The following is a 17515-nucleotide window of genomic DNA, read 5'->3' as shown; positions in this document are numbered from 1 at the left end:
ATTTTTATTTTGTGCAAGATGAGCCTGGAACGTCCCAGTCCTCGCCACCTTCCCGAGCGCAGCAGGAGCAGTCTGACCCCCTGCTTTAGACCAGTCTCCAGGAAGGCTGCGCCCCGTGCTGCTGCACCACCACGACCTGCAGTCCTAACTGCCGAAGTGCTGGAGAAACAAACGGAGATGTGCAAATGGATGTCCGAGATTAATAGCTCCCTGCAGGCCATCAACACCACACTACAAAATATAAATTACCAACTTGAAAAGTTTAAATAAATGATGTTGTCTCAACATGACCATCGTCTTTAAAAAAAGTGTTTTAACAAACATTGCTTACACAAAGTGTGACAAAGAATGTTAAAGGGAAAAATCAATTCCTCTCTCCTCCTGAGAGCTCCTAGGTGGGGAGGTAGTGGCCAGGGATCTCTGGCTATAGGGTTCTCTGGGTGCAGGTCTGGAAATGGCACTCCATTTTTCTGGGCTAGGTTGTGTAGAACCCCACATGCAATAATCATATCACAGACCTTCTCAGGGGTATAAAGCAGTGTTCCCCCCGCTGACCCGAGACAGAGCCATCTGACCTTTAGGAGCCCTATGCAGCGCTCCACTGTGCACCGCGTGCGCGTATGCGCACTGTTGAAGTTCCTCTCCTGTTCTGTCTGGGGATTTGCCAGAGGCGTAATGAGGTACTTGGTCAGAGGGTAGCCTTTATCACCTAGATGAATTACATGGAATTGTTAGAGTTCTAATTGTCCTCAATGTTTTGTGGAACAATTAGCATAATAATTGTGCGCTTAACTCACCGAGAAGATGACTCCGACCATGCAGCGCGCCCTCTTGCAAACGAGTACCTACACGGCTGTTTTGGAAGATGAATGAATCATGTGTGCCTCCAGGCCACCGCGCTACCATGTTCAGAATGCACATTCTGGCATCGCATACAATCTGAACATTGATGGAATGGTCATTTTTGTGATTGATGTGTGTGAGGGACTGAGGCGGTCACCCCACGTTGTGGGAGGTGCATCACTGGGTTTGGTGGGGTTGAGGAAAGAAGGTAGCAGGAAACAGCAGTTCAATATAAAAATAAGATTTATTTCACCGACGGGCGGATCAGGGAATCACGGTCGGAGTCCAGGCATGATGCAGGGTTCTTCTAGGCGACACTTTTTCAGGCAACAAACTAGGCCACAAACTAGGCAACAGATCCACACAAGGCGACTTCGCATAACTATGAACCGACTTTCCCCTTGCCTCACAGCAAGCAAAGGTTAACTTACTTCAAATAATTACAAGACTTCCCTTTTCTCTGGACCTCCAGCTCTTCCATGCGGCTTCCCTGTCTCCCGTGTGAGTCTCTCTCATATGTGTCTCTCTGGTGTGAAATACACCTGCCTTAAATAGGCTAGGCCATTAGCTAATTAGTGTTGGACTGAACCACTATAAGACGTGTGTGTGGGGGAAGGGGGCTGTAACATTAACACCACTGTTAAAACCAACAGTTCAACACAGACACCTACATACAAACACACATACACATACACAACAATGAAAACAAAACTAGTGCATGTGTGTGCGCAAAGTCTGTGTAGGACAAGGCAGAGTCAAAAGTTTGCAGAAGGGGAAAAGGAGAGGTCTTCTTTTTCACAATGTATGCGTAATCATTAGCGAATGGTGGCTTCAGACGCACATGGGTACAATCAATCGCTCCAATTACGTTTGGGAACTCAGCAATCTCATAAAATTCCCTTTTAATCACAGTTTGCTGAGCATCATGATATGGGAATAGAATATACCGAGCAGAGAGGGAAATGATCGCCCTTAAAACTGCTGGCATAGTGCGGCTGAGTGATGGCTGGGAAATTCCTGTCCCCGATCTCTCGCTGAAAAGACCTGGTGGCAAAAAATGGCAAGGTGGATAGCACCTGCACTGGCACAGGTATGGCACTGGAACGCCGGGTTTCTCGCCTTAACTGGGGTTCCAGGTTGTGGCATAGCTCCAGGAGGAGATGCCGAGGGAGACGAAAACGACTCATGAGCCACTCATCACTCTCCTGAAGAAAATCTCTGCGGTCTAGAAAAATCCTCTCTCGTCTGATGCGCGCGTTAAGGTCCTCTAGCAAAGCCAAATCTGCCATTGCTAAGCCTTAACCATCTCACTGCCAAAGACGTCATTTAAATAGCCGACTGAATAATTTTTTTCACCTATCACATCACATCACAAATTAGTAGCCTATCAATTATTATAAATTACGGGATTATAATTGTTGCAGCAGTATATTTTGAAATATATAGTTGTTAGGCTACATATTTAAGATAAGGATTTGTCATGACTCATGAGTGACACGACTGGTGCTCATGAAGGCTATAATTCACCTCAAGTCGAAATCGAAAACTGCGTACGCGAACTCAGACCTGGCGTACGATTTCATCTTAGCCTATTAGTCCATGGGCCAGATGAGATGTCGGTACCACTCAAGGTGGCAAAGGTTGCTTATACTTTTTGAAAACATACATGTCTGTAGTTAACATTTTTGTATGATAGCCCTTCTGGAGTCACAGCTAAATTAGGGTTATCAGCTGTTAAAGTTACCCTCCCCCATTGAAAAAACACATTTTGACACAGGTGCATATCTTGCTATTGGCCTTTGTTAAAGACATATTTACATATTCTGTTTTATTATGTTTGGTATCATTTTGAAGGGGACAATCTGAGCTTTCATTCAAGACTTTTTGTGAACACTTTGGACAAGTACAGCCAACCCTGGAGCTCTTCAACCTTTTAATCACACACATTTTCCTGCCATTCCGCCTAAATCATATTTTTTCTTTTAATCCTGTGGCATCAGGGAACATCAAAGATACAAAATGCAAACATTGCAATACTGTCATGACTCTAAGGATTCAGAAAATGTATCATTTGCCAATATTATCTCATTCTGAGGTGGTGATATTCAGCCTTATATCAGGCATGGCGTTTTTCGAAGAAAGCAGACCAAACAGTAAGCAGACCAAAGTCAGTAAGATTCACACTCATTTTATACATTTTTTGAAACAATGGGAATACAGCATAATCATTTTTCATTCAATTAACAACTATGATCAACCAACAATAGATTTGACATTAGTCAGGTACTGTGAAAACATTATTGTAGGCCTACAATGGTAATAATACAAACAAAATGATATGATAATAATAAAAGATTATACTACTAATAATTATAATGATAATAATACTACTAATAATATAAACAGCCTTCAGAACATCAACAGTACTAAAACAGGTCATCATTTTCTGAATCTGACTCCCCAAGTTCAAATGAAGAGTTATTTTCCAAAACGCTATATCCACCATTTTCTATTTTTTTTATTTTCATGATTGTTTTTTATTTTTTATTTTGTTTTCCAAGTAATTTCAGTGGAACTGTATTGGTTGATGTTTAGTTGATTTATCTTTACTCAATCAAAACAAAACAACTGCAGTTTTTATTGATATTACCTGAAATACACAATTAAATAACATGAATTATTAATGTTTTCCGAAATGGATTTATAGCATTTTGGAAAAGAGCTCTTCAATATTGGCTGTGACTCCTCAGCTTTTTGGTTGCTGCAAGTCTGAAACCTACACATGTCTGTGCAGGACAGTCCATTGGATAGGCATGTGCAACCTGGCAGTTTGCATGAACGCACACACTTGCACGAGAGCAGCTCCAAAACCACCTCTGGTGCAGGTGGAGAACGCATCCAGTGAATGGCCAACTTGCCATCATTGGCCATCCATCCATGCTGTGTTGGGCTTGGCACCATTGGAGATGTTTGCAGACAGCCCCTCCAGACTGCTGCTTGGTAGTTGGCCCATTCGATGTGCAGGTAAAGACTGTCTTTACATAAAGGCAGCTGGCTTGATTCAATTACTCCCTTTTTGGCACGAAACAGCTGGTGACGCAGTTCATTAATTTTACCTGTGCTGCTATTAGCTATATGTACATGCAACAGGTAAACTGCTCAATTTTCTGGAAAAGATCCTCAGTTACATTCCACGACTTTCCCAGTTGACTGGTGTCTTGGTATGAGGTGTCCTTTTTCAACATCTTCAGGGCTTTCAACTTGCCTTGACCAGCAAATGCACGGTATCACAGCCCGTGAAGGCGTGTAGGCCAATTAGGCCATCACACACGCCATATCCAATTGAGCCTATCAGTTTAGCAATGTCAACAAAATGAATGCTATTCTGTGTTCCACATTTCTGATAAATAGGACAGGTGATGTCTGTCTGGAATGCAAGACAAAGCACCATGACATCAGTGTCTTCAGCATTGATAATCATTGACTTTGAGCCTGCATTAGATGCATGCAAACGCGTGTCAGCTTCCTCGTGCTTTGAGTGCAATTCTGTTACTTCCTCACACTTCTCCTTTGTCAGCTTGTAACACGTTTCTTCACAGGTGATGAACAGAATTTTGCCATGCAGCAATTGTCTGTACTGTGGATGTTTCCATTCTTCCACCAGAAACTTGATGAGGCTGCTCTTGTTGGAAGAACTGCAAAGGAATTTCCGCCACTGTCTCACATAGTGTCCACCTACCAAGGTCCCTGTGCTGGAGAGTGGAGTCTGCACCCTTGTTTACTTGTTCAGCATCTTCGATGGAAGTTTGATGGTAGACATTGAAAACAAAATCTAGCCTCTCACTTTGTGCACCTTCTTGCAGGACTGACATCATCGCTGACTTTGCCACCTGTACAAAGGTTCTATTGTCGTCATTCATTTTTTGAATAAGTCTCATCCCATCGATGATGCAGGTAGATGGTGTTGGGATGTGTTCTGCTGGAGACACATTCTTCTCGAGTTCTCTAGCAAGAACATCCTTCATATTAACATTCAAGACTAGAAGAGGACCCAACATCTTTGACAAGATGACCAAGCAACGCCTCAAAACATTCTCTGATATTAACACAAAAAGATCTCATGGAAAGAAAGGTCAAGATGTTGTTCTGAAGGCCGACAGAAACCTGTTCAGCCACATGATCCTTGTGGCTGAAAGCAGGAATGTAAATATGAAGGATGTTCTTGCTCACCCACTTGGCCCATTGCCATGGGCACTGGCCAATGCTGATGGCACTTTACGAAAAACCAACAAAGCTGCACTAGCTAGAGAACTCGAGAAGAATGTGTCTCCAGCAGAACACATCTGTTACGGGCAGACGGACACCACCCGCAACATAAAAGGGAAACGCACACAGATCGGCTCGTTACAAAAGTAGGGGTATTTATTAACAAAACGGGTATCAAAACTAAGGCTTTCAGGGGTGAAACAAAGGCTGGTAGCGGACGCGTGCAGCTTCGGGGTGGACAGGTACGGATGTCGAAGTTGCCAAACGATTCGCAATGCAAACACAGTCTGTGTACGCCTCTCTCTCTGGCGAGTAGACCTAGGAGTCTCCCTCATATAGGTCTGGCAGGCCTCGCCCAGGTGCGGCTCACCTGCAATTAGGGAAAGACACAAAATGCAACACCCAACAGGGGTCGCCAAACCCATCTGTAGGCGGCCACCAGGGCTGGGGGACGTAACACCCTCACCCTAAAATGGTGACTTGTCGCCATAACATTAATCAGCAAAACACACAAAGGACAAGAGAAATCGTGGGTTACGAATGTAACTGTGGATCTGTGAGACCGAGGGATGACCGTCACTACGGTCTAAAAAGGAATGATCACCTTCGTTCTGCCTATCACCGAGACCATGTCAAAATAGTCATGTCCATGACCTCCGGAAGCAGAACGACTTGCGTTAATAAATAGCAGAGAATGCTCCCGGGTCAGTCTCTTTCTCCTTCTCGCCTCGGTGATAGGCAGAACGAAGGTGATCATTCCTTTTTAGACCGTAGTGACGGTCAGAGTGAGGTCGAAACAGATTCTGAGTTCAGCCCATTCTGACTTTGGGTTTTGGACATGCAACACTACACTCAGACACATTGCAAACATTCAACATTCATGCATTACTGACAACTGACTTGGACCCATCTCACACTCGTTGTTGTTCATTTGCTATTAAAGACACAAAATGCAACACCCAACAGGGGTCGCCAAACCCATCTGTAGGCGGCCACCAGGGCTGGGGGACGTAACAACATCCCAACACCATCTACCAGCATCATCGATGGGATGAGACTAATTCAAAAAATGAATGACGACAATAGAACCTTTGTACAGGTGGCAAAGTCAGTGATGATGTCAGTCCTGCAAGAAGGTGCACAAAGTGAGAGGCTAGATTTTGTTTTCGAAATCTACCGTCAAACTTCCATCGAAGATGCTGAACAAGTAAACAAGGGTGCAGACTCCACTCTCCAGCACAGGGACCTTGGTAGGTGGACACTATGTGAGACAGTGGCGGAAATTCCTTTGCAGTTCCTCCAACAAGAGCAGCCTCATCAAGTTTCTGGTGGAAGAATGGAAACATCCACAGTACAGACAATTGCTGCATGGCAAAATTCTGTTCATCACCTGTGAAGAAACTTGTTACAAGCTGACAAAGGAAAAATGTGAGGAAGTAACAGAATTGCACTCAATGCATGAGGAAGCTGACACGCGTTTGCTACTGCATGCATTGCATGCATCTAATGCAGGCTCAAAGTCAGTGATTATCTGAGTCAACTGGGAAAGTTGAGGATATTTTCCAGAAACTTTTGTCTATGGTTTAAACGGCCATATAGGCGTAAATCACTTATCTGGAGATCTTTAAATGAAAGACTAAAGCTACAATCTTTTGACCATGTTATATTTAAGGGAAGAATCCGCACACTACAAGTCTTTGTGAAAATAGCTTTACTGGTAGCTAGCTTTCGGTCGTTAGACCTTCTTCAGGCAGAGTGAATCATACAGACAACAGTGCTGAGTTAATACACCTGGCTTGATTGAAAACACCTGTGTCAAAAAGCATCATGGGACATGTGGTCTTTACAAGTCTCTGTATGGAAAAACACTCTGTGTCAGTGAAGCATCATGGGTAGTGTAGTTTAGATAATACATGAAACATATACATACAAGAAAAAGAGAACAAGTCTATGCCTTGTACACATCAGGCGACAGCCATCATAAAACAAAGCACAGGCAGTTCAAAGTTAGGCTATATAAGCACACTCATGTCAAAATCCTCATTTAGACCTGATGGCTGTAGTGACTCTAATTTGTATATCCAGAAGAGTTCCCGTTGACATAACCTCCTGTCGACATCACCCCCTCTGTGTAGGGTTATCTGTTCTATGCCTTGAAATCTAAGGGAAGAGATAGGGTGTGACATAGCATTAAAATGGCAAGCAACAGGATAATTGGCATCTTTTCGCCTAATAGAACTTTTATGTTCACTTATTCTTTGTTTAAGGGGGCGGGTAGTTTTACCAACGTAAATTTTATCACATGGACATTTTAGTAAATAAATTACATTTTTTGTGTTACACGTGATAATTCCCCTGATTCCAAAGTTCTTTCCAGTTCTAGGGTGCTTAAAGGTATTTGTTTTTATGGAGCTATGACAGTGGGCACAATTTCCACATGGATAATTCCCCTCTTTAATTGGAGCTAATAGAGTCTGTTTAGGGGGGGGCAGAATAGTGGCTCTAACCAGTTTGTTACGTAGGTTAGGTCCTCTTTTGTGGACAAAAAGAGGTGGGTCCTGAAAGAGTTCAGATAAGGCTGGATCCGAGGTCAGAATGTGCCAATGTTTCTGGATAGTTTTCTTAATGATGTGGGCCTGAGGAGTATAGGTAGTAATACAAGAAACTGAAAAATGTCTTTCCTTTTTTACACTTTTCTTCAAAAGGTCAGCTCTGGATTTAGAAAGAGCAATATGATACGCTTCATCAACACACTTATTTGTATAGCCTCGTTCCAAAAATCTCTGTTTCATTTCTACTGCCTTCTCTATATAGTCTTTGTCAGAGTGGCAGAGTCTTCGCAATCTATAAAATTGACTTTTAGGTAGGCCATTCTTTAAAGCTGTAGGATGAGCACTAGTAGCTAAAAGAAATGTATTACGGTCAGTTTCTTTCTTGTATAATGTAGTAGTAAGGCTACCATTACTTAGCTCAATCCACATATCCAGAAAGGACACACGTGATTGATCAAATTCCAGAGTAAACTTTAAATCAGTATTACAGCCATTTAGATATGACCCAAATGCACACAATTCTTCTTTTGTCCCTTGAAACAGACAGAGCACATCATCTAGGTACCTATACCATTTAAGGATCTTTTGACTAAAAGGGTTTAAATGAGACAAAACAAATTTCTGTTCAAAAAACCCCACATATAAATTGGCGTAATCTGGAGCAAAAGTAGAACCCATAGATGTTCCTTTAAGTTGTAAATAGAATTCCCCTATGAATGAAAAGTAGTTTAACTTAAGTACCAAAGAGGCTAATTCAATAATAAAGTGACTTGGGGGGAAGTCTCTACGGTCCTGAATATAGAAACCTAAGGCATCTAGTCCCCTCTCATGTGAAATATTTGTATAGAGACTTTCCACATCTAAGGTAACTAACAATATGTCAGCAGGTAGATCTGTAATCTCTGAGATTTTATAAATGACATCAGTAGAATCCTTGACATATGATGGAAGTTTGCACACGGATGAGCGGTGATTTTTTACCTTTTTGCTGACCATGTTATATTCAAATTTGACTAAACAATACTCAATGCGGTACTTTGGGGTTAACTGTAACCATTTTCTGAGGTTGTTGAAAACGCACCAAATCACACAATGTGGTCGTTTTGGGTGTCGTGGGTTGTAATTAAGGTTGTCGACGATCAAACTGACTACTTTTTTCATTCGTTTTAAGAGTTTAAAAGAAGAATTTCTAGTTGTCTTGCCAATCGCGCTCATAGTAGCCTATCCGCTGACGTCGGGTCCCGTAGCAACACAGTAGGCTAGGCTACAGTATGAGGCTGCTGAGCCTGTCCTGTTGGCGGTGGCCTGTTGGAGGGATTGTAAGAAACGTTGTAATTGTCAAATCGACTCGTTCTTTTTTATTTCTTCATCTGAAGAGGAGGAGAAGAAGGATTGGCAGCGATTGCGGCCGGGGCAAAAGTATAGTGTGGAGAAACCAGGTCCGCAGAGGTACGGCTCGCCAGCACCTGGGCTACCTTGTTGAGTTTATTATGTGGTGTCAAAACCGCAAGGATGTTTTTCCCCACAGTATTTTGGCAGCAGCTGCCGCCAAATTCGCCAAATTCTACCCTCCTGCTTGAATCAGACCGTCATCCGCACACAAAGATGTTTTAGACAGTAGGCTAGCCTATGTTGAAAGTCTTCCAACAGGTTGAAGCGGAGCTTTGCCAACAACGTTATGGTGTAGTTTCAGTTTCTGTCGCGCAAACGCACACATGCATGCATTCACTGAACGCTCATACCCCCACTTATTTGTATGACTCTGGTTAATCACATCAAACTACCTAGCATTTCCTCCTAATTGCAGAAACTTTGTTTTCTTTTCTGTCGGGCTGCGGTTGCTTGATCCAGATCAATTGCGCAGCTAATTATCAGGTGAAGGACCGGACCTCACTCCACGCCTTGCGGACTAGCAGGCTCCACGTTGTGTCAGGGAGTCTTTAGTTTTGTGTGTGTGTGTGTGTGTGTGTGTGTGTGTGTGTGTGTGTGTGTGTGTGTGTGTGTGTGTGTGTGTGTGTGTGTGTGTGTGTGTGTGTGTGTGTGTGTGTGTGTGTGTGTGTGTGTGTGTGTGTGTGTGTGTGTGTTTAATTGTACTATGTGTGCATCGAGCAGTTTCTCAAAATACGGAACAAAGAGCGTTCCGTATTAGTTCAATACGGAACAAGACTTTTAGGTGTCAAATACGGGACGATTCCCAATACGGAACGGTTGGCAACCCTAACTTACTTACTAACTGACTAGGCTAAACATTACAGATAAGAATATCGTATGAAGCAATAAAATAGGCTTAAATATTAACGTTGTTGATACAGTTGCTCCATATGGCATATGCAGCAAGTTGGATAGGCCTAATGGACAAATTTCCTCAACAGTATAGTAACAGTGCGTGTATTCTTCTGTGAAATATCTCACGTTTTGGCACCTGCCCTATGGCAAACTACATATCAAAATAAACAGTAGATCCTACTGATTCTAATAGGATTCGTATAGAATGTCTCTGTATCACGAGTAATCCTTTTTTGAAATCACATCAAATTTCTGCATTTTGTCATTTGTCATATAGGGTCCGTGCATGCTTTGTTCATTTGATACTCAATTGAGAATCCAAGATAAAAAAAAAAAGATTCATTTAATTAATTGTTTATGAATGTGATACGAAGAAGCAAATAACGCTTTGTTTTTCAGACTTTCGATTTCGTGGTCAGATCAGAACATAACAAAATGGACTTGAGGCCAAAACTGATTTTGGTAGGTTTGTTTTCGTTCATTTGATATTCAAGCCAGTTGTTAATATTGTTAATTAAATCATTGTAACAAGTAGGCTACAGCCTATTTCACAGTTTTCTTCCTCTGGGCCTTTAGCTCAAAGGTTCAACACTACAGCACTTTTCCTCTTTTGCACGCACGTTATTTGTTTATCCACCAAATAACGATGTCCACTGACAAGGTAGAGCATGTTACATGATTTTATGACAGTATGATGTATTGCGACATCAGAGCAAGTCAAATTTGTGGTTTCTGAGATCTCATTTCATCAAACCACAGATACGCGATTTGGTAGAGTTATAGTGCGGCTATAGCCCATAGAGGGCAGCGAAGTGAATGCATAAGTGCTGTTCACCCTGTCATAAGTTGATGAACTGCTGAAATTATTTCGGAAACATTATGTTAAGGTAGGCTACAACACACTCTTTGATGTTGCTTTACGGTGTAGGGCCTTTAGCCCAGCCTATTGTTAGGCCTACAAGTAGGCTATCACACTGGTCTGGTTCATGTTGTTTTAATGGTTTTTCAGTATTCCATTTGTGAATTAGAAAAAAGTAGCCTATAGGCCTATAGGTTATTGCTTGAAAGAATGATTAAATTAAAATAGTTTTTGAACCAACACATCCTAAAGACTTGATTCAGAGTTCCTGCACTTATTTTTTCCCACTTCAAGCACTGTATAGTAATATGTAGTGTTATTGTGGAGGGAGCTCTATTTATTTTCCTCAACAGACTAGGGCTGGCATGCCCTGAAAGTGTTGTTGGCAAGAAATTCACAGTTTTCATATAATAGCCTAGTACAAATTGTCACTTTTAACATTATGCATGTTGTCGATGCTCTTTCTCCAGCTAAATATGCATTTATGTAATTGTTTGGGAAATTGGGGCATACAGTAGATCATGTTGGATGTACTGTACATAGGTGTTTATAGAGAAATGTTGGCAATAAGCAATAATATTATGCAATGTTGCATTACTACCATATGTTTATGTTGCGTTCTAACAAGCTTGGGAGTAAAAGTGCAATAGGCCTACAAGAAAACACATATACTGTATATGTCATGCAAACCACAGTTTTATTGTTCAGGATGGATTTGATCAATTAGCAATTTCCTTATGCACAGTGCAAAAAGCTTATCACAATGTGTTTACAATACACTGAATTAAAAGTCAAATATCATGATGCTGTTTCACACTCAGCAAAGTGATGTTTCCCACACACCAATATCACCAATTTCCCACACATCAATTTATGATATACAAAATATTAAAAAAAACATTGAAGTAAACCCACTCAGAAGCACTCATACATGCATTCCCTAATCGCTGATTGAACAAAAAACATTCATTGATTCGATAAATCAATCAACAGAAAAACTTTACTAACATGTGTTCAATAATAAAAAACAGAAACAAAGATACTAACCCGGCCATTGTTACAGCCTAAATAATATGAGGTTAAGTCTTGCAATTCAGGTCAATGTTATGCCACATCATGCAGCTCATTAAGCCTTGTTTAAGGTTGGAAAAACATTTGCTGATGCTTTTATCTAAAACGACTTACAAAGCAGGACTAACATTCAAGTCACTTAAGGAGACGGAGAGGAGATGCTTCAGCCTACTTAAGCCCTGCTTCGTCAATCACTTTTTGTGCTACTTTATACATTTCATTCAACCCCTCTGCAAGCACAGATCGTGTGGTACCAAAAGAGACTCCAGCTGCTGCTATGTTTCCAGCAACAGGAACCAGGCTGCACACTGACTCAATAATACCTGCTGCTCCAAGCCGAATTACCATGGTTGTAGACAGAAATGTTTTCTGAGCAATTGCCCTGACAAGTGCTGACTCTTTAACCATTTGTAGTATTGGCTTGTCTACTTTCTTACCCAGCTCTATAAGGGATTTATCATCTAGACCAAACGAATGGTAGCATTTGGTGAAGAAGGCTGCTACAATGGCAACATCACATGCAGTTGAAAGACCTGGCACTGGGGCGGCTGCTATGCCACCTGACAAAACAGCCAAAGCCCAGACTGCTTTCTGAAATGTGTTGTATTTCTTTTCAAGACACTGTTTGGAATAAACAGGCACACTCATAAGTAGCGCATCCCTCTTGTGCTCTGGAAGATCTCTCTCTAGAACATTTAGGAGCTTTCCGAATTCAAATTTCTCCAGGAAAGCAGATGAGATCAGGAAGAAAGGAGGAGATCCCAGTTCCCTAAGATTTTCCTCACAGTTCTTTCTAATTTGTTGAAGAGTCTCCTCCTCACTCTTCCCTCTTCTTGCAGCGTTTTTTACATCTTGGTCAATCATGGAACGAACAAAGTAGAAATTCTTTTTTTTCTTTTTAATTTCATTTGCCAGCATAATGTCATATTCCCTGAATCTTTTTTCACCAATAATGATGAAAAAGTCATAGTTTTGAAACTTAACATCTTTTATGTAGGTCTCTGCTTTGAATTGTTTAGTCCCAATCCCTGGCAGGTCCCAGATTCTCACATTGGGCATATTTGGGTGGGGGTACATTTCAGGCTCTGTAGTGGTTTCTACCTCTCCAGTTTTTGCTGCTCCTTGATCTGTATCTTTAAGACCCCTGAAAGCATTGACAAAGGTGGACTTCCCTGCCCCAGTTGCTCCTGTTACAGCAATGTTGAGCACTACATTATCTAACCTATCTACTACTTCTCTGGCTTTGGCAATGGCTCGCTCCAGGGCAGGTTCACCAGAATCGTTCAGTAAAGCACAGACATCGTCCTGTTGATCAGCCATAATCTAAAAGGAAATAGTAGCAATTTATGACATAATGCACTGGTTCAGTAAAGAAGCTATCTAGCAATGCAAGTTCAGTTAGTTCTTTTCAAGAATAGCAGCACTGATGTCATGATGTTAACAAAAAAAATGTGAAATGTATAAATGACTCAGAATATGCTTGACTGAAGAATCAGTGCGTGCACACACACACACACACACATTTTAAACCTTTCCACTCTTCTCCTTTTTCAAACTACTTTCACAGAATGTCTGATGTGAAAGTTTGATTTGTTTGTCAAAAGACTGAATGTCTGGTGTGAAAGTAGTAAACTTACTGTAAAGTCGATAGTGTTGCTAAAAGCAATGCTGGGAGTAGTTGTAGAAATGCGTTTTCACTTCTAAACACCTGTGAGATTTAATAAAGTGTCAGTGTCTGTGAGCTGTGTTTCAGGTTTTAAACAAACCCAATGTCATGCAAATGTGGAGCTTAAATCTGGGTGGGGCTTAACTGTGTTAAATATTCAGCCCTGCTTCTCTCAAGATGAGGATATGGTGGTTTAGAAAAGCATGTGAGTGTAGCCTTACATGTAATAATATACAATTCCACCCTAACATTTAATAATCAAATATGGCAGCAACAATTGTGACAGCAAGTGTTGTTGAGGCTCTGTGTGGGCTCGTCCCTGTTGCTGGAAGCATAGCAGCTTAATGTATCTTGTATACACATGATCTGTGCTTCTGGAAGGGTTGAACTATATCGGGTAGCACAATGAGTGACTGAAATGGCAGAGCTCAACGAAGTTGAATCTTCTCTTCGTCTCCTGTTGTCTTTTAGCTTGAATGTTAGTACTCATTCATTTTAGATAAAAGCATCAATAAATGTATATTATATGTAAATATCCAGAAGGGCCTAATGAACAGCAGAATTCCACATAAAGTGAAAGTGTTCAAGACCAATTCTTGACAACTGCACGAAGGTCCGCTATTCGGACGTCTAACCATGACCCTATTTGGACATCAATAGGACTAGGTAACATTTTTTGGACGTTATACAGAGGTCCTGTGGATGTCAATACTGGACATGAGAAAAAAAAGGGAAAAAAAGTCTTGAAATTGGATGACCAAAATACAGTACGTCTCTTTGGGCAGTGAGGAGTTAGCTTGCTAACTTGCTTTCATTTCAGACATGTTTTGGGGATACAATAAAGGCTTAGTTGGCTAGTTCGAAGTTGAAACATTTTCAACTTTATGACGCAGTTAATGGGTGCAAATCAATGCTATACGCAATTATTACACACTTCAGCAAAAGATGACATAAGCTCATGTAAAGGAAATGACAAAACATACACCGGAAGCATACAAGTGGGCAGGTTAGTATCTTTGTATTTATTTTAGAATATTATTAGAATATTTCTGTGAAACACTTATTTACATCATTTGCATCATGAACAAATTACATGTAAAATCAGACAAGGTTCTGGCTGCACCTGCTCAGGACTGTAAAATATTTGTTTTGTTCAACTCCTACAGTATGTCTTCATATGGCTTGCTCATTGATTAGTATTCATTAAAGGTTAAAAAGGTATTTTCTTTGTTGTTGTTTTTATTGACCAGATCCCAAACATGTTGATATACATGTAAGTCAGGTAAATCACAAATCAAATGTACAATATTTTTCACTGTAAATTCACAGCAAATTGCTGGCCATTGAGTTGTACTACTTTTACAGTAAAAAAAGACATTCACAGTGAAATAGTACCAGTAAATTACTGTAAAAGTCATGCAGTTAGCCAGCAATTTGGGAAATATGCCTCATGCCTGGGATGTGTTAGTCACAATTAATTAAGTATTTCCATCAAAGAGGTCAACTCGAAAGCTGTTATCCCGCTTATCTCCCGTTTATAGTTTTATTCCACTGTTGCCTCTTGTATAGTCAGCATCAGAATCAGAATCAGCTTTATTGCCAGGTTTGTGTGAACAAACAAGGAATTTGACAATTTGACACTCAAGTACCTTTTCCTAAAGTCCACTGTCATCTCCACAGTCTTCTTGGGGTTTAAGCTCCAGGTGGTTCTGACTACACCACTGGACCAGCTGCTTCACTTCCTGTCTGTAAGCAGACTCATCACCATCCTGGATCAAACCAATGACGGGGGTGTCATCTGCAAACCTCTGGAGTTTTACAGATGGGCTCTTTGAGGTGCAGTCATGTAAAGGGAGAAGAGCAGCCGGGAGAGGACACACCCCTGTGGAGCGCCTGTACAGTACTGATGGAATGGGTTTTTGATAAGACACTTGTCTGACAAGCTTAGTATGATCTGACAAGAGTTTGGTATGGATGAACTGCCTGCACAGAGTCCTGACCTCAACCCAATAGAACACCTTTGGGATGAATTAAAGTGGAGACTGAGAGCCAGTCTCCTCATCCAACATCAGTGTGCAACTTCACAAATGTGCTTATGAAAGAATGGTCAAAATGCCCATAAACACACTCCTAAACCTTGTGGAAAGCCTCCCCTGAAGAGTTGAAGCTGTTACAGCTGCAAAGGGTGGACCAACGTATTAAGCCCTATGGATTAAGAATAAGATGTGACTGAAGTTCATATGAGGGTCAAGGCAGGTGACCCAATACTTTTGGCAATATATTATGTTAACCTATGTTAACTTTGACTAAAAGCCAAAATATAGATAGAAATCAGTCTGATTCCCCACAGTTCGTACAGTATGTAGTGGTATAGAAAACGATCCAATTATCGTATGACATCCAAGGTTCGAATCCCAGCTATCGCTAGTGCCATTCATACAGCATGTGTCGTATTTGTGTGGTTAATACTTAGATGGACATGTATTAGACATAAACTGGTGATGTTTTCAGTGATATTATTTTCTCTCATTTTCAAACACTTTGTGAAAATGCAAACCTCCACTCCAGGGGCGGAGGCAGAGCAGAACGCATTTAACAAGTAGGCAGGGCCTTGTTGAACATTCACTTTTATTCAAATATCACCAGTTAACATGCACACCATCTAAACTGGAGCAGCGGCAACTAGTGTTGTGAGTCAAAACATTGCTTTGGTCCAGCTAAGAGAGTCCTAAGAGTGCTCCAGACCACTCTTACCAATGAACGGGAATGTGGGAAAATGTTAGGACAGAGCAATAGAGCAATAGAGGTTATGAACTACGTAGCGTTAAGAGGGCTTCGGGAAACCAGCCCCAGGTTTTTCTTGGTCAGAGGCGTGATGATTTTTAGAGGGTGTGATAGCGATGTCTGGGTCATGCACCAGACCACACCTTATATCATTAATTGCCACACCCCCTGGGCGCAAGGTTCAATAATAATTCAGCACATGGTCAAAAATTCCTCACTTTATTGAGTGTAAAATAAGAGTAAGTCTTGCATCACGCTTTATGCCACCTTGTACCAGGTGCATGTAATACAAAAAAGATAGAAACAAATCAGGATTTTGTGAAGTTTCATAAAATAATAACACACAATTTAAAAGTACAGCTTTATTATTTTGTTATGTAACAAACTGTAGGCTAACTTGAACTTGAATCTTGAACAGAAAAGCAATATCCCAGATGTTTCAGCCAATATACCACAGTGCAGTACAGTACATGTAATTATATGGCAACACAAAAACATATTGAAAGAGCCAGCAAATGGTGTGAAAAGACAGCACAGAATGGTGTAGCTTTGTAAATGTAATTATCTTGTTTTGCTATTTTGTTGTCTACGGAAGCCCTGAACCACAAGTGAAGAAAAAAAAATTGAGATGCTATCTTGTTATTTCGAGATCATATCTCGTTATTTCAAGATAATATCTCATAATTTCGAGATAATACACATATGTGACCCTGTAAAGCGGAACCAGTCATTTAGGTAAAATTTATTAAATTAAGTTATTGTGCTCACGTGAACGGCCATGAACTAAGCTTTCCAACGATATGTATATCGAGGGTATTACACAAACTATCGCTAAGATAACCGCATCCAAAGTTGACATGGTTCTCCTGTCACGAAATGCGATAGGAGAAATCACCTTTTTAAGCGGCGCGTGCACAACGGGAATGACAGCAAATGTGTTGAATCTTCGCCGGGTTTAACAGTCAAAACGTATGTTTTTCCGTGAAATGCGTTCACGATATGAAACTGTAGACTGTATACAGTCGAATTATGCGAAAACTTGAAATTCAACATTTTAACCCAGAAGTTTGTTATTGTTGATTTTCTCAAAATAACGTTGTGCGCAAAATGATTGATTTCGCTTTGAATGGTCACATAATTTTTTTTTTTTACTTTCAGATATTAATTTGTTATTTCGAGATACTAAGT

General features: G+C 40.9%; 1 protein-coding gene across 1 annotated transcript; it reads right to left on the bottom strand.

Annotated features, from left to right (window-relative positions):
* Positions 1-85: 85 nt before the first annotated feature.
* LOC134061688 (interferon-inducible GTPase 5-like) lies at positions 86-13583 on the bottom strand. Its single transcript, XM_062517448.1, has 5 exons — positions 13515-13583; positions 12315-13200; positions 5428-5479; positions 4405-4538; positions 86-159 (listed from the first exon to the last, which is right to left on the bottom strand). Exons 2-5 carry the CDS (start codon positions 13195-13197, stop codon positions 86-88), a joined length of 1143 nt encoding a protein of 380 aa, XP_062373432.1. The 5' UTR covers positions 13198-13200; positions 13515-13583.
* Positions 13584-17515: the final 3932 nt, after the last annotated feature.

The sequence above is a fragment of the Sardina pilchardus genome, chromosome 17 (assembly GCF_963854185.1).
Source record: "Sardina pilchardus chromosome 17, fSarPil1.1, whole genome shotgun sequence".
Taxonomy (NCBI): domain Eukaryota; kingdom Metazoa; phylum Chordata; class Actinopteri; order Clupeiformes; family Clupeidae; genus Sardina; species Sardina pilchardus.
The sequence above is the reverse complement of the archived record's forward strand: the minus strand, read 5'-3'. Positions and strand labels throughout refer to the sequence as shown.